This window comes from Danio rerio, chromosome 17, assembly GCF_049306965.1.
Source record: "Danio rerio strain Tuebingen ecotype United States chromosome 17, GRCz12tu, whole genome shotgun sequence".
NCBI classification, from domain to species: domain Eukaryota; kingdom Metazoa; phylum Chordata; class Actinopteri; order Cypriniformes; family Danionidae; genus Danio; species Danio rerio.
In genome coordinates, this window is record NC_133192.1 from 33,923,301 (window position 1) to 33,944,246 (window position 20,946).

The 20,946-nt window shown below is 36.3% G+C and overlaps 1 protein-coding gene across 17 annotated transcripts in view; it reads left to right on the forward strand.

Annotated features, from left to right (window-relative positions):
* Positions 1-20,946, forward strand: part of adam12b (ADAM metallopeptidase domain 12b) — a 159,355-nt gene that overhangs the window by 42,887 nt on the left and 95,522 nt on the right. For all 17 annotated transcript variants that reach the window (XM_073928655.1, XM_021467445.3, XM_068214608.2 and 14 more), the window contains one exon: positions 19,907-19,985. Coding sequence is in view for 6 of the 17 variants with exons in the window: in XM_021467445.3 (XP_021323120.2) it covers positions 19,907-19,985 (79 nt within the window). In the remaining 11 variants the exon portion in view is untranslated. The remainder of the gene's footprint in view (positions 1-19,906; positions 19,986-20,946) is intronic.

Here is a 20,946-nt window from a genome sequence, read left to right on the forward strand (position 1 = left end):
AGCGCTTTACCAACAGAGACATGCATATTGAAAGTCACCGGTAAAGTAGTAGATGCTGAAATATATGTGGACATTTTCAGGCCTGTAGCCAGGGGTGGTTTGGGTGGTTCAAAAGACCCACCCCTCACTGAGAAAGGTCTAGAATTTTTCCCATACATGAGATTATTTATCCTATTTTGTCTGCTATGCCATTGTAAATTTAGGGAAAAAAACATCTAAAAAGGCTTTTAAAGTCTCCAAGAAATCAAAACTAACCATATGATTTTGTTAGCTCACGTTGCCAGTTTTGTGGAGAGCACAATAAAAAAAATTTGCTTGCCCTTGTAATCTAAAATTGTAATCTGAAAATGCACTTCCTGTTTGTTTTCAGTTAAATTATCAGCTTATGTGATTTTAAAGTAATGGGCGTGGCTAACATACTTAACCACGCCCCTCCAACTGTCAGTTTTGTCAACAAACAGAAATGGTGAGGAGGAGGACTTGTCTGTTAGGTTGTAATAACTCTTCTAAAACCGCTTTCCTGAACTTTCTGAAATGCCTACTTTACTACATCCATTCAGCCCGCAGTAGAAAAAACAAGCCACACCCACTTTTGTGTCATTTATAATTAAGTTTTCCTAGGAACAGCATCACAATACGGAAAAATAAACGATTGCAGCTTCAGGTAAATTGGCACTTTAAGACCAAGTGAAGTCATCTCTCGCTAATGTTTATTTTTAAATAGAGAAAATATTTTATAAGTGACTTCATACTTAATCTTGGAATTATTCTTGAAATGAAAACTGATAAATAAAAGTTTAAAAGCACCAAAAGAGGTACACATTACAATAAATTGTTTGCTAAATTAGTCTATTGTTGTTATCCATACTTTTTCAAATGTACTTTTTTACAAGAAAAACTATGAAGTCTCACATTTTTATTATTATTTTTATTTTTATTATTATATTGTATTATTCTTATTATTATGTTTTAATTTATTCTTTATTCAAACTGCCACATTCTGACTGAGGACAGTTGGATATGGGCAGTTTGTTATTTGCCTAATAAATGACAATACGTTACATTTTTTTATTAAAAAAAATAAGTCCTATTTTTCCTAATAATATATGATGTAATAAATTTGTATTTTAAAAAGTATTTATAATTTTTTCTTTATTCTAAATCTTTAGGATATATTTTTTGTACATCAAAAATGTGGTTATGATGACCATCCGATAATCTAATTCAGCATAATAGATGCTTTAAATGCAGTATTTAAACCTCATAGTTAAATAGAAAATGAATACTACACAGTACTATACAGTAGTTATATGGGTTTCATTTTAACCAAGAAATAAAAATACAAAATTTCAATTTAAGCATTCTGTCAACACTACTGAAAGAATATTTGTTCATACCTTTGAGAGAATCTTGCCAAAACACTAGCCAGTGTTTTGAGAAAACCCCCTGTTAGCTGGTACCAGGTGTAACCAGAGCTCATTTCTTGCTTTCTGCAAATGTTTACATTCCCATTTGTCATCTTCTTCCTCTATCATCTGTCTTTGTTACTTTTCCCTTACACTAGCGAACAACAAGCTGACCAAACAAAAGCTTCGCTAGCTGTTTTTTTTTTCTTGCTAGACATGAGGATAAGTTAATGAAGAATGCTCTGAAGTGAAAACAATTCTGCATTACCAACAGATGTTTTAAAGTCTTGCAATCATTACACACACTCTTAGATGTAGTGCTTGCACAAAAAAAAACTTTCTGCAAAAAAAGCCATAATAGCTCATCTTGTGACTGCAGATGCACACTTTCATTTTGAATAATCGTAAACCGATAACATGTACTATCATAAATAAGACAGAACATAAAATGCCAGAAGGTTGGTCAGACCTGTGTAATGAGCCGAAAAGGAGACTCTATTAAACTAGTTCAGAAGCATCAGTGAGTCTTTAGGGAGACGGAGAGAAAAAAAATAGAGAGAAAGCAGTTAATGTTGTGGAAACCGACACAGAGAAATAGCACTTATTTACTACAGCCAAAAGCCGAAATTATGTTCAAGTGTGAACGCCCTTTTCTCCCAAGTAGTGTAGTAGTGAAGTTGTGGTTTGAAGAAGTTCTTAATGAACATGAAAGCTACATTTTCACCCCTCCTGCTGAGAACAAAGTTGCAAGGCTGTCAGTTATTATTTATCGTCAAGTGACTCACAGATTTCCTCACTAAGGATCACTCAACAGCTATACAGTTCAGTGATCTGCTTTGGCAGCCTTTACGACAGTAACACAACATAAAATGTCAAGTGTACATCTCCAGAGTCACACCGCTGTGTCTGTAACTGATGAGTAATCAAACATTGGAGATCTATTGATGTTATGTTGTCCTCGGAGCTCAGATTGGACTCAGATTGGACCATGACAGGCATCGCAGCAAGTATTGTAGAAAAATAACGAAGGAATAAATGAGTGGAAAAGTAAGCAGCAGACACTCACTACCACATAAACTAAATCAGAACAAACACATACTGTAAATGCCAAACTCGAGCCTGGAGGGTCGGTGTCCTGCAAAGTTTAGTTCCAACCCCAATCAGACACACCTGGTCTAGCTAATCAAGCTCTTACTACACTTTCTAGAAACATCCCTGCAGGTGTGTTGAGGCAAGTTAATGCTAAAATCTGCTGGACACCGTCACTCCAGGACCGAGTTTGGTCCCCTGCATTACACTTATTAACCCTTTCACACATACAATCACAGTGGTGTGACCAGTCTAGGCTTGTTCCTTTTAGTCATTAGCCCCTTTCACACATACAGACCTTTCCGGAAAATTGCCGGCAATTTTCCGGAAAGGTTGTATGTGTGAACAGGCCCTTTTTGAAAATACCGGTAAATTCGTTCTGGCTATTTTCCGGAAAGAGAAGTTGTAACATTACCGGCAATTTGCCGGAATGCTGCGCTGTGTGAATGCAGAAGGAAGATTTCCGTAATAATAGCGTGCACGTCTAGAACGTACTGACGTGAGACGTCTGCTTTAGCCAATCACAACAGTCAGACGCATTTACGTCCGCGCGGTTTGTGAGAATAAAAGCCTTTGAATATTTTTCCAGACACATTTAGCTGCTAGAAGTTAGTCAGATCACGTTTATATGTTCTTCTTAAGGCCAACTGTGTAAATAATCATCGATGAGATGCTTATGATAAGCCGTTGTTTGTTTACCTTCAAGCTTTGCGTGTGCCTGTGAAACCGCCTGTGATCCTGCGAAAGTTGTTCACAATATTGATCATCCACAGAGTTTGTAATTTAGTCAAATGTTTACAAATACAAGGGCAGCCGTTTAAAGCTCATTTGTGGTGAATGATGTCAGAATTTACCGGTATTTTGGAATGAATGTGTAAATGCTCTTTTCCGGAAAATTTCCGTAACGTCCTCGCCTGTGTGAACAGCGCTTTTTGAATATACCGGTAAAGTCGTTCCGGAAATTTTCCAGATATTTACCGGTATCACTGTGTGAAAGGAGCTATGAACTACTAAATTCATTTTCACATTGTGCTGAGGCATAGAAAGACGTGTCCAGTGGTTGTCATCAATCACAATTTATGAGTGTTTTCAAACCAATTACATTTATTTTAGATTTTAGACATTTAAATACACGAGTACTAGTAAACCATAACATTTATGGATTGCAAAACACTTCCAGATGTCTATGGAGACTAATAATTATTTTTAATATAATTAAACTATGATCTTAATTCAGTAAACCTTAGTGAGGAAATCTGTAAGATTCACATAAGATACACACTGTTTATTCACATTCATTTTTATTTCAGCTTAGTCCCTTTATTCATCCGGGTGTCAGCACATTAGAATGAAGCACCAACTTTTCCAGCATATGTTTTACGCAGCGGATGCTTTATCAGCTGCAACCCAAAACTGGGAAACACCCAAACACTCCTGCATTTACACTCATACACTACGGCCAATTTAGTTTAATCAATTTACCTATACAGCATGTGTTTGGACTGTGGGAAAACCGAAACACCCGGAGGAATCCCACATGAACACAGGGAGAACATGCAAACTGCACATAGAAATGCCAACTGAGCTAGCCGGGGCTTGAACCAGCGACAGTGTTACTGTACCCAGTAAAACCCAGTACTGTACCCAGTTAAAACAGCCACTTATTGTTATGTATTTTTGGGAGAAAATTATGAAATTTTATCTCCATTGGAGAGTAAACTAACATGGCAGTGCCAGTTATCGATCATAGATCAAATAATATTATCATTATGAAGCTGTTTAAATGACAAAACAAGTTCTTATGCATATTTGAGAATGGGAAGATTAGATATTTCATAGCATAATTAGCATGTTGATCAATATTTGCAGAAATTGGAAAAAAGAAAGAAATATATACGTAAATCCTCTGCGGCCTCATGTACGAAGACTTGCGTTGAATTCATACTAAAACATTTACAGCTTTGTTCGTATGCAGTAAAAAAAATGCAGATGTATGAAACACTGCATACGCAAAATCTCACGCATATTTTCTTTGTACATCCAAATTAATGTGAAACTGAGCACACATGCACAAGCACAAAACCCTCTCTGCCTGCTCCCCCATATGAATATGCTCATGAATCTACTTTGAAAAAACAATGGGAAAAGCAAGCAAAAAGAGAAACTTTGAACAGAATGTGAATTGGAGGTGCTCCTATTGGAGGTAGACCAGAGAAAAACAGTGCTATTTGCAAGTTTGTCGTTGGAATAAGCTAGTTGAGTAATTTTCCGCCCGTTTGATTGACAGAGACAACAAAGCTAAAGAGGCAGGACATCAGCAGTGCGTGTGGCGTAGCTCGTAAAGCACACAACAACATGTTTTGTCATTCATAAACCCGGTTCGAATCCAGCCTCTGAAGAACTTATTCTTCTTTTTTCCCCTACTACATATCAGATTTTGAAGTAGGAATCATTAATAAGTGTGTGTATTATGTTATTTGCCCATTTGCTGTCGATCGCTCCGATTACATTGGGAAAACCGGTGATCGCTGCAAATTGTGATTTTAATGTTTGGCTGTTCAACTGCATTTCATGCAAACCTTATATACTTGCTAGCCATGTGGATGATCTCGTCCTATACAGCTGCCGTTGCACAGCTCAAAGATACTTTGTAGTGTGCAATTTAACACAATTGCCTCTAGGAGTCACCAATGGAAAAAAAAAAAACACACAAGAAATGCACGTACGCCAGGCATGAAGTTGGCGTGGACCAACGCACATTCTCACGTTCATTTCATCGTTAGTAAATTCAAACGTGAGCGTGAAACCTGGTGTACGCAAAGTTTTTGTGCATACGCAGTGTTGATACATGAGGCCCTCATGAGGATACATGGAAACTTTAAAGAATCTTGTTCTAAATAACGGTCAAAAAACTCCAGCAAAGGGGTCAGCAGGGTTATATTTCTAACTCGTGTGAAAGGGTTACTCACCCGCATACTCACCCAAGTCTTTACATATACCCCATTACCCCTTGCAGGCCAGGGAATACTCTTAAGACTGGACTCACTCCCCTTTCTCCACTGAGAATCTGATGGAAAAAAAAATCTTCCTCCCAAACACATTACCTCTTGATGCTCAATGGTTAAGAAGCCCAGACTCATGGCTGTACTGGGCACCCCTCAGTGAATGATGTGCACTCCTCAACCCCTTTGCCAATGGCTCATCTGATTCTGTGCACCTGGCAGTAAGGCCTCTATTCCTTTGCTCTCCCTGCTCATCGCCATCATAATGGATGGCAGCAAGCCCTGGCATTTTGTGAATGACAGTGACCCCATCCATTCTTTTGTGGATGGCAGCCGTCCCTTCATACATTGGTGGATGGCAGCAAGTGGATCCGTCCCTCCCCCAACAAGTTTTTCCAGCTCCCTCCCAGCCCGCCATTACAGACACTGCAATCCCAATCTACAGCTCTATGATATTGTTTATTTCTTCTTAGTTTTAGTTTAGTTTAGTTTATTTATATAGCACAGTTTTTACAACATAACGTTGCCCAAAGTGCTGAACACAATCAATACTAAACATGAAATCTACATCACATAAATAACAATTAAAACATAAGCCAAATCCCTCAACATTAAAAAGGCTCAAATACTAAAGAACAAAGATGGTGTTTCAAACGCTTTTTAAAAACAGGTAGAGTTGGAGCATGTCTGATGTGGGGCGGAAGCCCGTTCCAGAGTTTTGGGGCGACAACAGCAAAAGCCCGATCCCCACTTCGCTTACACCGGGACCTTGGTACAGATAGAATAAATTCATCAGAAGACCTCAGTGTCCAACCAGGATTGTATACGTGTAGCAGGTCTGATAAGTATGATGGTGCCAGATTGTTTAAGGATTTAAAAACAAAGATTAATAGTTTAAAATCAATTCTTGACCTAACAGGCAGCCAGCCCAGAGAGGAAAGAACTGGGGATATACCCCTAATCATTCCTTACTCATTCCTTACTCCCATCTTCTTCCTCCTATGATTTAGCACCAATGCAGCAAAGTTCAAATCTGAGAAAAGAAGTGGGAACTGACAGACTATAAACTTACACTGACAGATTAAACACAATTAAGGTAAGCAGCAAACCTGACGGATGAATGCTGCTTCAATACAGCAACAAACTGTAAGTGCAATAGGCCTGGTTCTCTTTTGTCCATCACATCACTCCTCTTTTCTGGAGATCTCAATGGGACTTGAGACTTTTGTAGGACACCTGGGACATACGCACATAACTAGTCACTTCACCGTCCAGTCTCTCAAACCTGCCCCAATTGTCACAAATACCCCTAATCATTCCTTACTCCCATCTCCTGAGAAGCAAGAAAAATCCAGCTCCCTGAATAAACAACCACTTGTCTCTCCACTGGGTGAGAAACTCATACTATAGACCATTTCAATGTGGTCATGTCATTGGCCCATAACCATTTCCTGCTTGTTATCAAACTATTTCAGAACTGTAACTAGAGGCATTTCAATCATAACTTGATGTTAAAGCAGCTCTCATAAAATTAATTATCACTATGTGTCTCTTTTTGGATTCTCTGAAGCTATAGAAATTAAAAATGTAAAACAGGAGATACGTTGGGACCATTGTTTTGTTTACATCCCTCAAAATGGTCTATATACACCGCTAGATGAATGTGGATGGATGAGTTTTGTTATTTGACAAAATATATATTTTATTTCACACAAAAGGGTGCAGCATTTTCAAAATAACAACATTTGTTCATTTCTAAGTTGACTTTATTTTGTTGGACAAATAGTGAAAATTGTATTCAATTGTATTGAATTGTGAGTTGAGCGAATCGTTACATTACCACTCATATCAAAGGCCTATCTCTCCTCCAACATCTCTTGGCCACCACTTGTCACATACTGTATGCTATTTCTGTAGGATCAATGGATATGCCAGTAGGTGGTATGTGATTGATTGATTCATTCAACCGATTAACTTCGAAAACAACAGATTCAGCATTGATCATTCACTCTACCGCTTCTTTTAAAATGCTGATTTGTTAAGGAATACAACAAATGAGGCATTTATTCATTAACTAAAGTGATTAATTCATCAACTACAGGAAGTGAGACACAGATATACACATCTCACGTACTGCAGCAATCGTTATAGACTCAAAAAATTCCTTTTGAAATTTAAATTTGTGATATGCAGTGTAAATAATAACACAAGCTCATACACACTTCATGGATGACAGGATGGTATACGTTCTTGAAGGACGACCTCTCCATACTGGTTTCTCTTTGAATTCATGCTCTACACACCAACAAACAAACAAACACAAAGGCAGATCTTCACATACGTACTGAAATATTCACACATTCCCATGAGCCTGAAAGTGGACCAAAGGAACTGGGATTTCCTGAGATCTTTCCACACTGTTACACACATGACAGATGCCACACAGAAAAAAAAATTAATTAGGATATTTGTTTTAAAATTTGTATTTCTTGGTCCAGAGAAATTTACCAGAGAAGCAACGATTTTGGTTTCAGAATATTACTCTTTTCTTAGCCCACTGGCAATTATTTTTCTTGTTTTATTTATGACCATAATCAACAAGAAAATTTTAGAAATGCCTGTTAAGATATGTTTTGTTCGTATGAAACTTTATGGAGGAGGATCACATGAGGGTGTTGAGGGTGTTATAGTTATTTTAGGTATTATGTTAACATTTTGTAATAACATATAAAAAGATGTCGATGTTTATTACACTATTTTAAATGCTCAGTTAGATTATCATCTATCCAATGAACAAGAATTCATAATGTGCATTGAAACCTACATTACATTAAACTGAGCTAAAACGTTAAGCTAAATTTTGTGTAACTTAAATAATTTAATTTTAAACAAGGTTACCTGAATATAATAAGATAAAGTAAGAAAAACAATTATTTGGTTTATATACACTCACTGGCCACTTTATTAGGTCCACCTTACTGGTAGCGGGTTGAACCCCCTTTTGCTTTCTGAACTGCCTTAAATGTTCGTGGCATAGATTCAACAAGGTACCGGAGATATCCCTCAAAGATTTTTGTCTATATTGACATGATAGCATCACACAGGTGCTGCAGATTTGTCGGCTGCACATAAATGATGCGAATCTCCCGTTCCACCAGATCCCAAAGGTGTCCAATTGGATTGAGTTCTGGTGACAGTGGAGGCCATTTGAGTACACTGAACTCATTGTCATGTTTAAGAAACCAGTCTGAGATGATTTGTGCTTTATGACATGGCACGTTATCCTGCTAGAAATAGCCATCAGAAGATGTTACACTCTGGTCATAAAGGGATGGACATGGTCAGGAACAATACTCAGGCAAGCTGTGGCATTTACACGATGCTCAGTTGATACAAATGGGCCCAAAATGTGCCAAGGTAATATCTGCTCATTATTACACCACCAGCCTGAACCATTTCTACAAGGCAGGATGGATCCATGCTTTTATGTTGTTGGTGCCAAAGTCTGACCCTACCATCCGAATGTTGCAGCAGTAATTGAGACTCATCAGACCAGGCATTGTTTTTCCAATCTTCTTTTTTTCAAATTTTGTGAGCCTGTTCAAATTGTAGCCTCAGTTTTCTGCTCTTAGCTGACAGGAGTGACAACCGGCGCGGTCTTCTGCTGCTGTAGCCCATCCACCTCAAGGTTCGACGTTTTGTACATTCAGAGATGCTCGTTTGCAAACCTTGGTTGTAACGAATGGTTATTTAATTTACTGTTGCCTTTCTATTAGCTCAAACCAGTATGGTCATTCTCTTCTGATCTCTGGCATCAACAAGGCATTTGCGCCAGCAGAGCTGCCGCTTACTGGATATTTTCTCTTTTTTTGGACAATTTTCTGTAAACCCCAAAGATGGCTGTGCGTGAAAATCCCAGTAGATCAGCAGTTTCTGAAATACTTAGTCACTTAAATCACCTTTCTTCTGCATTCTGATGCTCGGTTTGAACTACAGCAGATCTTCTTGACCATGTCTACATGCCAAATGCATTGAGTTGCTGTCGTGTGATTGGCTGATAAGAAGTTTGCATTAATGGGCAGTTAGACAGGAGTACCTAATAAAGTGGCCAGTAAGTGTATAATTTTCATTATAATAAATAGTCATATATATATATATATATATATATATATATATATATATATATATATATATATATATATATATATATATATATATATATATATATATTTTTTTTTTTTTTTTTTTTTTTTTTTTTTTTTTTTTTTACTGTGTGCAAACCATTTTCTGATGTTGTGGGCTACAGTATATCCTTTTATCAAAACTGTCAAAATAATCACTGTGTGCTATATCCTTTTATCAAAATTGGGTCACTGGAACCATGTAATGCAAATGCAGATTAAGACTGCAATTATTGACAACTCATTTCAGGCAATTTAGAATCAGTTGTTTCTCTGGAAGGCAATTGCTCCATTTATCATACACTTCGATCTTGGGAAATGTGCAGACCTTTCATTATCACAAACATCTGTAAATGTGATATCTTTTTAAAAAGAAGAAATGAGCATAATTGGTACTTCAGCACATTACCACAATAGCCTTAAAAAGCCCCTGTTCCTATACATTATGTCTGTGCACTTGTGTTAAGTACAACTGGGTGTTTAAGGACATAGAGCTTCGACTCATAGACATCTCAGTGCACTCAGACAGTGAGAATATAGAAAAATATTTCTTTAGCCTGGAGGATTTCATCTTGTCCTTCATCCTCAACCATCCCCCATCTCATCCCGTTATGTGAATCTTGTGTTGTGAATCTTGGTGTGGAAAGCTAAATCAATTGGAGACACAGCAATGTGTGGAAATAGAATTAGGCCTTCAGACCAGCCATGTTCTCTGGTATGTGTGTCTGAGAGAGGTGGTTTAGTTTCTTCAATACTGGCGTCTGCTTTGGTAACACGCTTCAAACCAGAGAGAAAATAAGAGAGAGAAACTTGATAAAATAAACAAGATTACCACCTCAAAATGGAGAGAAAAAGCAGAAGAAAACCAGGTCTCGCTACTTTTTCAGCACCTGACACCACATATGTTGTGTTTTGAAGATGATACATGAAGTCAAAAATAGTGCTTTAAAAAAAAGTGTGTTAATTCACACCATTTAAGCCTCTGCTGCGGTTGTCACTTACGTGTCCGTTTTAGAGGCTGTTAGTGTCAGAAAGCACAGTAATGGGCACTTTTAATTTCCCACAGAGCAATGAACTGTCTAATTAAAGGGGCCAAATGATGTTCAAGACCTCTTACACTTTCTCTCTCTTCCAACAAGACTTCACGCTTCCTCTTAAACCTTTCAGAGCTCAAATTTCCCCCTGACTTTCAGACTATTAGTCCGATATGGAGTCAATTAACAGCCTAATAGAATAGAGGACTGAAAGTTAAAACAAGTATTAATATGGCCATTTTGGAATCTGAAATGTATTTGAATATGTGCTTATACTGTGCGTTTTGGTACAGTGGTGATTTATTATGGTGATATTTAAAACAAAACACATGAGTTTCCTATGTTTTCCACTTAGGGATTCACATACACTGTAAAACAAATGCTGGGGTCCACACAATTACATCATGTTAACATAATAGTTTTGACAAATTGAACATAAAACATCAAGTTTTCCCCAAAAAACACAAAATAATTGTTAGAACAAGCAGCAAAAGTCTTTTTTTTTGAGTGTAGAAACTTTGATTTCACACTTTAAAACAATAAAAAATTTACTACATTTATTTCCCCTTGTTTAAAGTGCATTTTCATGTGATTTTAGCACTTGTTTTTACACATGAAATTCATGAAAATATAATGAATGAGTAAAATGGCATGAAATAATAACCCAAAAAAGTGTACTGTACATATTGTAAGGCATAAATACACCATTTGGGAACATCTTTTTATGACAAAATATGACAGGGCCATTTTATAGCTAATAAACTGACACAAGCCTGCTTCTTAACTGTTTTTACATCAGTCATTTTGTCACCATTCTGCTGTCACAAACAAAGCCTGAGGTCTTTTGTTCTGTCAAAAGTCACTGTAACCTAAAAAATGGTGTGAAAAGGAGGAGTCATTAATCTTTTTTCCTACCTTACGACATCTAATGAACAAGTGCATTCATCACTATTAACCCGAGTCTGCGAACAAACCTGTAATTAGATTGTTATCTGCATATAATGGAAATCAGCAGGCTGTGAAATTTCAGGGATCGATGGTCATTGATTTATGTCATATCGGTCTACTGAGTGTATATATACAAACTAATTATAGGTGGACATTTTATATTACACATTTCTTCATTTATTTCTCAGAATGGATTAGCTTGTAAACTTAAGCCACCTGAGGTGGTCTTTTAATGAGTGTTTGATGTATTTAAACTCTGGGGGAATAAATAAACATTGCTGTGTGTGTAAGAGCTGGTCAGTGCTAATTATTTCCATTATACTGTACTGTTCTGTAGAGAATGTGATTTCCTTTCTGAAATTTGTAGATAGTATTTTTTGTTCATCTAAGCTGGTTTAATTTGAGCAAAAACACAACAAATAATCTATGTAAAAATGTTGTTTGCTGTAATTGCTGTATTTTAATATCTATCATTTATTTCTCTTATGGCAAATCTGATTTTTCGACATCATTACGTTAATCTATAAGTAGAGCTGATTAATATTTGGCTGGATATTTCTGTGGGAGCTGTGATACTGTCACAATCCCCAGCGATCTAATTAGGGGTGTGAACCTACACTGGTGTCACGTTTCAGTTCATTTACGATTATCATGCCATCGATTCAGTTCAATTCGACATTTCAGTGCATCACAATGCTTTTCACAATTTGATATTTTGCTTAGCAACACAATTTTTGTATTAAAATTTCTCATTTATAAATATATTTAAATTATAGATATATGTACTGTACCTTTAGTTTGACCTGCTCAAAGAAAACACTCTTTTTTAATGTATCAAACAAAACTCAAGGACATGCACAAAAGACAACACAACCATTTAAAGCAAATAAACGGATATAAATATTATCCCGCTTGCGTTTTGAGGATTGTTGAGCGAGTTTTAAATGCCTTTTATTGATCATGCGATGTTAAACGACTGCAGCGATCAGCTAATCCATTACAGACACTATGTGGTGCACTCACTCTGCAGATATGCTCCTGTCTGTATCCACAATTAACATTATTGTTGCAAGAGCTGAGAGAGGAGATAAAACGTTACCTCACGGACACGCCAGCAAATTGAAGGAGTCACAGAGAGTGAGAGGGAGCTGGGTTCTGATGTACCTACTTCCTTGTCAGCGAAAGACTGTCCAGCAAACTCACAAGCAGCGAGTCACAGTTATCTGCTTTTTTGTCGTAGTTTTTAAGTAGTTGGAGCGCTTTAATTACTCGTGGCCTCCTCCCTCGGCATATTAAGCTACTGCCATTTAACGCATATGTGATGAATGACGTCAGTACATAATAACCGGTTATGATTATTACTGAACATCACTGTGGTGCATCTATTCATCACTTAATTTTGAGACCCCGAGATCTAATCCTTGTAGTTTGCTGGTAAAATCGGAGATCGCTAAAGATCTACAAATCTGCCATTATTTGGATTACATATCCAGTCATGCAAAGCTCACACGCACCTGTTTCAATTTCCATTAATTACACAAACACAGCCAGAAGATCGTTATGGACTTATTACAAGGACTATTTAAACAGCACAATTTGTGCCCAGTCTTGTTTAACTGTACTGTGACATTACAACACATTTTTGCCTTGCCTTGCCTTTTAGTTCCTGACCTTTGCCTTGTTTTTCTGTTTATTCTGCCTGCCGCCTGTAATGACCATATGCCTGTTTATGACTACGTCTTTTGGATTGTCTGCATATACCCATTTGCTCCTGTGTTGACTGTTGCCTGGCTCACCATTCTTGTTAATATATCCTGTATTTGGATCCGCACCTCTGTTGTCAGCATCCTTTCACATAACAGATGCATTTTCTCAATAAATATGTACATTTTATTTGTTTGATTACTGTCACTTTTGATCAAATTAACGTTGAAAGAAATATTTAGATTTTGTCTGACACAAACTTTACGGCTACAATAACCATTGCATCCAAATTGATATTTAGATACATTTACAAACCATTTATTACAGCTCCAAAACAGCAAACTGAAAAAAAAAAAATATATATATATATATATATATATTATATGAATATATAAAAAATATGTATTAATAACAATTTTTAAAATTTTATTCATTTAATTTTTTTTATGCATTTTCCTCTAAATCAGGAGGCATGTGAGGTAATTGCATTGAAAATTGCTGCATGTTTTTTTCTAGTAACTAATACATTTATTTAACATGTTAAATGTGTGTGTTTGGGGTGGGGGGTAGGTGGATACAGGCTACATAAGCACTTAACTTATTGAAGCAAGCAAATCTGTTTTAGACTGTGCACGATGCATGTTTCACCTCTTCACCTATCCGCTGTATACTAGGCTGGGATTTCAAGGAGATTGAGTTGAGGATTAGAGAAGCTCAGTGTTTCATATCTCAAGACACTCAGTCAAGACCTACTTCACACAAACATGAGCACGCACACACATAGAGGCACACACACACTCACAAAAACACACAGCACTGCTTTCTGGCCTTTTTAGTTGATCATGTTGCAAGTTGCATTTCTCTGCAGGGTTGTTCAAGGATGTCTTTATGAGTACTTGCATGCTTAAGATGCTGCCTGTGAAATGTTCATGTTGCCCAAAGACCTTTTTGTGGGTCACTGTGCCTGTGCTTCGTGAAGTAACTGTGGAGTTACTATAGGACAACATCCATTATCTACTTCACTATATCATGTATTAAATAGGATTTTAATGGTAAAAGTAACCAGCAGTCTGTCAAGTATGTTAATAAATTCCTTATTAGTTGCAATACATTTTGAAATGAATGTATTAAATGCAAAAAAAAAAAAAAAAAAATGGCATTTAGTATTATGTTGGAAAACTTCTAAGTCACTTTAAAATTCTAAGATGCAAACTGATTAAATTCTCAACTGCAACTTGAGATAGTATCTTTCGTGCAACTTTATACTGTATATTTCCTTGTGGCTTTACATCTGTTAAAGCAATCTTATTTATTGCAACTAAAATAAATTATTGATCAATTCCACTTGGTAAAACTATGTGTAAGATAAAAGAGAAGATGTCGGGAATTTGGAAGTTTTTTTGAAATTAGTCTAGAGCAGAGGTACAGAGAAACTTTGATTTGGCCCACCATCCTTTCTGAAAAGAGAGGGATGATTATATAGACTGTTTAGAGATTGTCTTTTCAAATCGTATGTAATCTTTTGTTTGTTAATCAGATTTAGTTTAAATGTACCTGTACCTGTTGGATAGAGGAAAATGCAGAGACTTTAGTGAACGAATCAAGGCAAAGGCAGATTCTGCTTGACTAGTATATTCAGCATGGAACTCCACTGTTATGTATTTATTGTATTAAGTTATCGTTTTAAAAGTTATACAGTATTAGTTAATGCAATAAGTATTATTATTTTTTATTTTTTAATATTATTAAATAAATTAGGAAATTATCCATGGCAAATTTAGTTTGGTATATTTACTTTCGGGGGCCTTATGGTGGCGCAGTGGGATCACCTCTTAGCAAGAAGGTTGCTGGTTCGAGCCCCGACTGGGTCAGTTGGCATTTCTGTGTGGAGTTTGCATGTTTTCCCTGTGTTCGCATGGGATTCCTCTGGGTGTTCTGATTTCCCTGCAGTCTAAAGGCATGCGGTACAGGTGAATTAAATTAGCTGAATTTGCTGTATTGTATGAATGCAAGAGTGTAAGGGTGTTGTGTTGTGGCTGGAAGGGCATCGGCGGCGTAAAACATATGGTGGATAAGTTAGCGGTTCATTCCACTGTGGTGACACCAGATTAATAAAGGGACTAAGCCAAAGAGAAAATGAATGAATTTACCTTCGGCCTATGGCTCATAATGATATTTGGTTTTTGGTCCTTTATATAAAAAAGTTTGGGCACCCCTGGTCTATATTTTTTGACATCGATGTTCAACATAACCTCGTGCTCTGGATAGAGGCTGGATCAATGATTATGTGAACCTTGGGATTAGAAGAAACAGATTGACTAACATAAGTGTAGATGCTATTCATATTACAGTGTCTTATTGGGAAGTGTTTCCAGTTCCCCTGATTGATGCAGACCAACAATCAAATTCAAATAAAAAAGATTTTGGGTTCATAAAGCAGTTTGTTTGTGTATGCTAGTGCAAAGAGACATGTCTTTAGTCTAGATTTAAACTGACAGAGGGTATCTGTCTCCCAAATTGTGCAGCATATGGATTTTTATAACTCTGCATCTCATTTTATAGGCTACTGTCCTCTGGACTCTTTTTGGTAGCTCTTACATACTGGATATTGATGCAGTCTTCTTGACTGAAATTAAATACACTGTGTTTTCTGCCTAAGCAACCCAGGGTGGCGAAATATAATTAGGTAATCTGGCAGTGGGCGTAGTTACACAGACCAATACAAAGACAGACATTCCGATATGAAATGCACATATATAAAGCAAAATAAACAGCCTCAGCATTCTTTTTCAGGTAAACAAGTATGTTCTTAGATATCTGCAAACATATTAATTTGCTTTAAAAGAGTCAAAAACTTGTCACCTTTAAACTTAAACTCACCTATTAGCAGTAGTAAATTTCTATGTTTTTTCTAATTTCTATATTTGTGTGTACATCTCTTTACATGCATAGTTTTGGGCTTCAATGGCAGTTTATAACATCATAAACGTCTGAATGTGGTGTTAAACGCTCAAGGCCTGTTTCCTAGTGGACTTTTTTTGTGTGTGCCCACCCTAATTGGCATATTACAGCACGTTCATCCCTCCTTTTATGATTCACACTTCCCTGTGGACAAACTCCCACATTCCCTCGCTCATTGCTTTGTGGCACCGAGGGGAGACACGGCACATTTGGGATTGGGATTCGGATGGCTGTCACACCAGTTCATCCTTGAGAACATCAAAGCCTTTCAACCAGATGCTTTGAAGTTCCTTCCAAAAACAACAAGCCGCTCCTCTGCCGGCGTATGTGGATCCAATGGAGGAGAATGAGAAATGATGGACTGGTGTGCTGTCATTACCGAAGGATGGCCTAATGACATTAAACCAAAAATGGCCGTTTTTAGAGCAACTGTAGAGAGGCAGCAGCCTTGTTATTTCAGGAAGATGAGCTGGTTTGTTTTACTAATATGTAAGCCCAAGGTCTAAACCAGTCAGATTCATGAGACGAATTTGAAATTAAGTTTTGCCCCAGAATACCAACACTGGATCCGTTTTCGTGTCCTGATGTTCATTTGATGAATGTGTGTGTATATAAGAGCAATTATGGTATACACAAGCCCAAAGGAGAAATGTGAAGAGTTTGAGGTCTGTCAAGGTACAAGTGCTTGTGTGTGTGGTTAATTACAGCATATACTTCTGTTACAGAGTATTTCTTCACAGATAGAAACTGTAAAATGGGCTACAGCAAATAAACGTCTTTTTAATAAAAAAAAAAAAAAACAATATTATGGCAAGCTGTTCTTAAGCTACAGTACATAAGGACTTATATGAAAAGTGAGTTCAAAGTTAAAAGTTATTTAAAAATAATAACACTGTATTATTATTATAATTATAATTATTATAATAATAATAATAATAATAATAATTATTATTATTATTATTATTATTATTATTATTATTATTATTATTATTATTGTTGTTGTTGTTGTTGTTGTTGTTATTATTATTATTTTATCTTTTAGTCAGCTGAATTTATATTAATTTGATTTATTAATAAATAAGTGAATAATGATAAATGCGTAAAATGGGCTACTAACTAATTATGTAAATTAACATGTTATCATTCAATTCAATTTAGCTTTATTTGAATAGCGCTTTTACACTGTAGATTGTGTCAAAGCAGCTTCATATAAATGGTCATAGTAACTGGATCTAAAAGGAAGCTAAAAAGAATTTGGTGTCTTGTTTTTGAAAGGTAAGGACGAGGACTCAAGGGCAGGAACTCAAACAGGTTTATTAATATGAAATGTCAAAAGTAATCAGATTACTAATTATTTTACTTTGAATTTACTTTTAAACCATATAAAATATACTTATAAAAAATACTAAATAAACTACAAAAGTTTAAGGACTTAAACAGTTGAATACTGTCATCATTTACTTGTTCCAAACCTTTTTGTCTTTTTTTTTCAATAGAAAATAAAAAACTGGATGCCTGTAACCATTGAAATCCATAGTATGAAAAGCACTGCAGTGTTTGGGTGTTCTGTGTCTGAGGTAATAATACCTAAATGTACATATTTCAAGATATGAAGCTGATTAGACAGTTCTTGTCACCTGACTTGTGGTTTTCAACAAGTGCGCCTGGGAAATGCGTGCGCAATATGCGCTCCCAATATATGCGCGCATGCAAAAGATGCAATATGTGAACGGCCCCATTAGGAGTTCTCTTCACATTCAGAAGAAACCTTCACTCCCAATCCTGCACTTTTTTTAAAGCTTAGGCTGAGTTGGGCCGACGTGTTGGTGTTGAGTATTGTCATAGAATGCTTTCTGTTCTAGTGCTGAAACAAGTTGCGGGTCGAGTTAAAAGCTGTTAAAAGTTCTTTAAAGACTGGATATAGTCTGCATTTCACAGCAATATTTTTGTTTTTACGCTCAGTGAAATCAAAGTAATGTCTGTATTTCCACTTGAAGAAGCAACCGCTCTCGACAGCAACTTTTTCAGTTCGTATCCAGCAATTCAAAAGCTCATGCTTATTAACTGGCACTGAAGTGAAAAACCTTATTTAAAAAAGCTTTTTTTTCTAAAAACTATATTTGTAACGAAAGTAGTGCAATTACATTGACTTTAATAACTGTAATCAATTTACACAAATTTAAAATGTAATTCGTTAATATACTGCGTTCCTTAAAAATGTAGTTAGAAAACAGTAATGCGTTACTGTGGAACACGTTACACACAACTCTGCACATGACACAAAGAAACAACACAAGCCATGTGCTCGCATAACAGCTAAAACTTGCAGGCAATGGGAGAACCCATTAACTGTGTGTTCACATGAAATTAATACTTTACAAACTGTATTTCCCATAAACCTAACCCTACAAGATGATGTGCTGCAGTTCAAACCGAGTGTCAGAATGGAGAAGAACGTGGCATGGTTGGCTGGTCTAAGTATTTCAGAAACTGCTGATCTACTGGGTCTTTCACACACAACCATCTCTAGAGTTTACAGAGAATGGTCCGAAAAAGAGAAAACATTTAGTGAGTTTCACATCCAATTTTTCAAAATAATAATAATAATAATAATAATAATTCTGTTGGATTTATAAGCCTTTGAAAAATGGGTACATGGGTTATGTCTTTATACTTCACCTTCTTATAATATCTACGTCCTACACATGTCATTACACACACACATACTCGCACAAACTTCAGCTTATGTTGTTGAGGTGATTACATTTGGATTTCATCATGTCAGCATCATGTCACATATCACTCTCTCTTCTCTTTCAGGGATGTCTGGCCAGAGTTTGGCATTGCAACATATCAACACACACACACACACACACACACACACACACACACACACACACACACACACACACACACACACACACATACATAAATACAACTCTTACTTTTCCCCAGCGTTTCTGATTGTTCACTCATGCACATACATTCAACAAAGACATGCTTTCCACTAGCACTTTCCACTTTATTTTTTCATTTGGTGTTCAAAATGATGGTTCAAACTAAAAAATTAACAACTGTAGAAATATTTAGCAATATCGAATTGAATGTCTGATTTCCTTAATTACCTAAAATACATTGTAACTTTTTTTGTGATTGCAAACAGAAGACTGACATTTAGGAAAATGTATTTCTTTTGAGGTGTCAGATTTGTATATTTTATTGTGTTAATGGCTGTGCAGTATCTTTAGGTGGGTCATGATTTGATCTGTTGAATTTTTTTGATCACTCTCTGCACAGTGTCCCACTTTTCCTGTTTATGTGCATTTCCAAAAAGCAAGTTCACTGTTTTGACACACTTCCATAATCTTCTCTGCAAATTTAGGGCATTAAACAAGATGAATTTGTTTTGCATTCGGTGGTGAAATCTAACTTTAAGAGAGTTATATACATATTTTATGGTCTCTTAAACTACAAACTATTCTCCTTCGAAAATAGGGACTTTTTGAAGGAGTAGAGTCTGATGCAATGCTGAATGGATTTTCTCTGTGTGTTTATGTGTGTGTGTGTGTTTTCTTTTCTAGTGGACTGTTTGCCAGCCATTACACTGAGACACATTACAGGGAAGATGGACAAACTGTTACAAGCACTCACAACTCTACGGTACGTTAAACAGTCTCACACACACACATTTATTTTCTGGTACAAACACATCACAGAAACATTATGGCCTGGCTATTAATTGTAGGCCCATTTCAAATACTAGGAACGGGTTTTTAAGCTAACTTGTTCTACATCTACAAAATTTGGTCATCATTTATTCACACTTACAAGCACGATTGTCTTCTTCAGAATAAAAATGAGACATTTACAGTATATACAGTAAGTTTACACAATAACAGTTCTCTAAAAACAAAGATTTCCTCTAGCATTTAGTGTTTGTGCATAAACGCCAGTGCTGTCAAAACAATCACCATTCACACAAATTCACAATAATGTGTTTTAGACATTTCAAGCTGCCTTAGGTGCTGTTCAAACTGAATGTTTTTTTTTTCTAATCTAATGCACTACTTTTCCATTGTTTTTCTATGTAAACATGAGCTTGATGGAGGTAAATGATCATTATGCTCCTGTCTTGCATCTTTTGAACATTTTCAAGATGCTGAGTCAAGGTAAAATAATTACAAATAAAATGTTTAAAAATCTTCCAAAGCTCGACTGGCTGGCTAGTGCACTTGGATTCTGTGACTGGCTGTTTTCCCGGATAGCTGATTTATCTTGCTGTGATGTGATGTTGACACGTGGACAGTATGTTGACATTATTGTCAGGCCTGATTTAAATTGTCTACTGGGTCTTTTGTACTTTTATAATTAGACCAGTGCTAAGAACCATAACTGACAGCTTTGACAACATGTTGCCACCCCCCTCTTCCCAATCACACATGTGTAGGCTTCACTATATTATTCCTGTTGTGCATATTTAGCTCTTATTCATATTCGTTTAAGCCTGTCTAAATAACCACAAATGTCTTTTGTCTTCAAAGCAGTTTTAAATGATTAGTTCATCAAAACAGGTAAAAACAGCTTGACAAGGCTTTGGTGTGAGTGACAATTAAATATTTAC